The sequence below is a fragment of the Lathyrus oleraceus genome, chromosome 5, assembly GCF_024323335.1.
Source record: "Lathyrus oleraceus cultivar Zhongwan6 chromosome 5, CAAS_Psat_ZW6_1.0, whole genome shotgun sequence".
Lineage (NCBI taxonomy): Eukaryota > Viridiplantae > Streptophyta > Magnoliopsida > Fabales > Fabaceae > Lathyrus > Lathyrus oleraceus.
The window spans coordinates 473,195,271-473,199,647 of record NC_066583.1 but is presented as its reverse complement, the minus strand read 5'-3'; the positions used below and the strand labels follow the sequence as shown (position 1 = coordinate 473,199,647).

Sequence of the window (4,377 nt, the reverse complement as noted above, 5' to 3'; positions counted from 1 at the left end):
TATGATAAACATGCAATAACTTAATAAAATCAACCATAACAATTACCTTTCAAATGGATACATCCATTGGTACTGTACCGGACCACCTAGAATTGCTTCTTTTGGCAAGATGGATTGGAAGATGCTTCATTGAGTCAAAGAAACCTGGTGGAAAAATCCTTTCTAACTTGCATATGATAATTGGAATATTCTCATCCAACTTAACTAAGTCGTCCATCCTCAACGTATTGCAACAAAGATCTTTAAAGAATCGACTTAGCTCAGTTAATGGTTTCCAAACCAAATCTGGAAATGAATGGAATGCAATTGGGAGTAAACATTCCATGAAAACATGACAATCATGGCTCTTCATCCCATGCACCGTACCCTTTTCTACATTGGCACACCTACTGAGGTTTGAAGCCTGGCCATCTGGCATTCTCAATTCCTTAAGCCATTTACAAACCAACTTGGCTTCAGATTTGGTTAGAGTGTAGCTAGCTTTGGTTTACCTATCTTTCCGTTTTCTAAGGGTTGGGCTCCAAGTCCCCGCGAAAGCATAATTTAGCCAAGTCTTCTCTTGCCTTTTCGTTATCCTTTGTTTTGTCCTTAACATTCATGACAGTGTTAAACATATTATCAAAGACGTTTTTTTTTATGTGCATCACATCGAGGTTATGCCTTAACAAGTTATCCTTCCAATATGGGAGATCCCAAAAAATACTTCGCTTTTTACAATTGTGATCCACTCCATACCCTTCGATTTCTTTCCATTTCGCCTCCCATCCAATTTCAGTAACTTTTGGAAAATTACTTATTACCGCCCATATATATTTCCCTGTGGAAATGGGAGGTGGCTCATCTGTCACAACCCTATTTTTTAGGAAACTTCTTTTACTCCTTCTGAAGGAGTGATTAGATGGCAAGAAACGACGATGACAGTCAAACCAGGAATTCTTATGGCCGCTTTTTAAGGTGAAAGCATCAGTGTGTTCCATACAATGAAGGCATGCCAATTTACCTTGTGTTCCCCATCCAGATAACATACCATAGGCCGGAAAATCATTAATTGTCCATATCAAGCAGGCTTTCATGATGAAGTTTTGTTTTATAGATATATCATAGGTCAATATTCCATTGGACCACAATCAATGTAGATCATAAATGAATGGTTGCAAGTAGACATCTATCTTTAATTTAGGGTTTGTAGGTTCGGGTATGAGACATGCCAAAAACAAGTATGGTTTGGTCATGCACATTTCAGGGGGGAGATTATACGGAGTAACTATTATTGGCCAACATGAGTATGGAGAAGCAAACGCTTGAATGTAAGGAGTAAAACCATCTGAGCACAGACCCAACCTTACATTTCTGGGTTCCCTAGAAAAGTCAGGATATACACCATCAAAGTATTTCCATGATTTTCCATATGATGGGTGGCGAAGGATGTTGGAACTATTTTTGTTCATGTGATGCCATCTCATTTCAGTTGCCGACTCAGTTGATGCATACAATCTTTGTAATCTGGAAATGATTGGGAAGTAGAACATTCTCTTCACTGGGATATCTTTGTACTTTCCCATGCCAGTCTTGCGAGGAATAAACCTAGGAGCATTACAAAATTTGCACTCTGATAACTTGCTATCATCCTTGTAATATAACATACAACCATTCTTACAACAATCGATCTTCTCAACCTTTAGCCCTAACTTATATACCAACTGTGTTGCTTGGTAATAGTTCTCGGGCAAGCATTTTTGAACTGGACATAAACTTTTAAGCATTTGTGCAACAAAATCTAAACCTTTTTGTGGAACATGCCAATTAGACCTAATTTTAAGAAGTTGAGTAGATATTGATAATATTGATTGGGTAGCTCCCTCATAAATGGGCTTGTTGAAAGATATCAACTTGTCATAAAATCGTCTGGCATCTTCGTTGGGAAACTCATCCTCCGTATATTCCTCATCTTCTATGTTATCATTCACGTGAGAGAATACTCCATAAGGCCTAAAAGCCTCATACATCATCTGATTCATTGCCTCAATTTGGTCATCATGATGTACATGCTCACTACTATTTGAATCATCCCTTATATTAACATTGAGCTCTACTTCTCCATGTTGAGTCCAAATCCAATAGTCTGGTTGAAATCCATCTCGATACAAGTGAAGTCTAACATTAGTTGGTGTTCTTATCTTGAGACACTTGCAATTTATACACGGACACCTTATCCCTCCCTCAGATTTACAAATAGGTTGTTTCAAAGCCCTCTTTACGAAGTCTTTACCCCCGCGAACATACTCTTCTTTCAATCCGTGTCTATTAGAATATACTCTATCGTACATCCAACTACGATCCATTTTCTATAAGGCAAACAATTAACTCGTCAAACACTAAAAATTAAAACATATATTAGATAAAAATGAATGGCTAATATAATTATCCTACAACTAGAAGGAAGAACCATACATAATAAATATGTTCTGAAATTTATTTTTGAAATGGAGTATATGCTACCTCATTTGGACTAAAGACAATACTGTCGAAAATATATATTACTATGCTTGCTTAGTGCTATTAAAACTTTATTATTTTAAACATGCACATAATTTAAAAAAATCATTATTAGCATCTAAATTTTGATATAAAATTATTATTTCTTTTATATATTTTATGACATGAATTGAAGTGATCACTGTCCACTTATGCACAAATTTAATGATATCGTATACATTTTTTATAGTCAAGGAAACATATAGAGGCATTTTTAAGAGTTCATTTCAATTTAATACTCACTTTAATATTTGGTTTCATACCGAAGTTGAATTTAACATATGTAAATTTAAATTCTCTTCACATAACGGTAGTCAATGATATTGAAAACATAAATTGTTTTAAAATATTTATTAAACATTAATGCATAATAGAGATAGGCTTAAAATAGCACAAAGGATGCAAGACAAAACTAGGCTCAAAAACCATAGAAAATTATTATGATTAAGAAATCAACTACATCATGACAGGAACTTATCTAATCATTTTGATTATTTGGCACTAGAAAGCCACACTAGAGAAATAGTTTCTAATTTATAGTTTTAAACATATGCAATTGGTTTTAATATGTGGGAAATAACATTGTTTTAATATGGGAGAGGTGTGAAAACGAGATACGGAAACTATTTTCAACATTCATAGCCTTTTCAATTTAGTGTGAAGGCATGGAAAAATAATTTCAAGACAACTAAAGCCTGAGATTGAATTTAGGTAAAAGTGGCCAAACTATAAATATAGGTTTTTTCAATTGAACTACTCATCTAAACTATTTTCTAATCAACAAACATTCAAAGCTTCTACACATTTATATTATTTACTTTTGTTTAAACAATAAATTCAGTAAAGCTGAAGTTGTAAAACAAGGAACAAGGGAACATGTTCTTTCATGGATTGGTTTATTGGGTGAGAAGACCGTAAAAGTAAATGTATGATAACATAAAGTATATCACACCCAAGGAAAATTGAAATGTAAAAAATTGAATGTTGTAAAATACATGAACATGAAAAAAGAGACAGACGATAACCTCTAAGTCGTATACACTAAGATAAATAGAAAACATTAGTTTTATTTTCAAAAATAGGTAATACACACATTGTAAACCAACCATCTTTAATGAAAAATTAAAGCTATTCATCAAACAGTAAAAGTATTACTCCAAAACCAGATTTTCTAGTCTATAAAAAACATTTTAGAACATACAATTGACATTTAGATTAAGACGATTGTTGAGATGTAAGAGTTTCCTTCACAAAAGTTTAAAATAAGTGATGCTTATAAGATACAAGTAGAAACTATACAACTTTCACAAACACAGGTAGAAACTATATAGCAGAGCAATCAAAATCACATTTAACACCACACATATGTTCATAACAAGAGTATCATGGGAAAAAGTAGTATTGTTCATCTAAGGAACCATAGTTGAGAACATGAGGTGTATAGGATTTTTCAAGACAGAAGAACAACACTAATACTAATCCTTATAATTTGCTTGGTTTACACTAGATTTCACATTATATAAAAATCCAAAAATTTAGACAAAATTGTATTAAAGAGAAAATAAAATTTCACTATTGATGCAAACAGTAACTAAATTTGAGTCCAGAAAAAAAAAATCCTTCAAAATAAATTATAACCCCAAAACACTATCACGTAATCACAATCAAATATATTAACCCTAACAAGCTGAAATTTTGTGACAGCCATGAGAGAAAAATATGTAGTAAGTAACAATGTTGTTGTTTCAATAGTAGCAGTTCTACACATAAAACACAATAATCTCACTTCTCATGGATTTTACTATATTGTTTTTCAGCAACAACATTAACAAATCAATATGA

The 4,377-nt window shown here is 32.9% G+C and overlaps 1 protein-coding gene across 1 annotated transcript; it reads right to left on the bottom strand.

Annotated features, from left to right (window-relative positions):
- Window positions 1-1,127: 1,127 nt before the first annotated feature.
- Window positions 1,128-2,342, bottom strand: LOC127081396 (uncharacterized). The gene has a single exon (XM_051021654.1). The coding sequence runs from the start codon at window positions 2,340-2,342 to the stop codon at window positions 1,128-1,130; it is 1,215 nt and encodes a 404-aa protein (XP_050877611.1).
- Window positions 2,343-4,377: the final 2,035 nt, after the last annotated feature.

What these genes read in the sequence shown, in the direction of transcription:
- LOC127081396 (XM_051021654.1), bottom strand. Translation starts at nt 2,342, where the DNA reads ATGGATCGTAGTTGGATGTACGATAGAGTATATTCTAATAGACACGGA.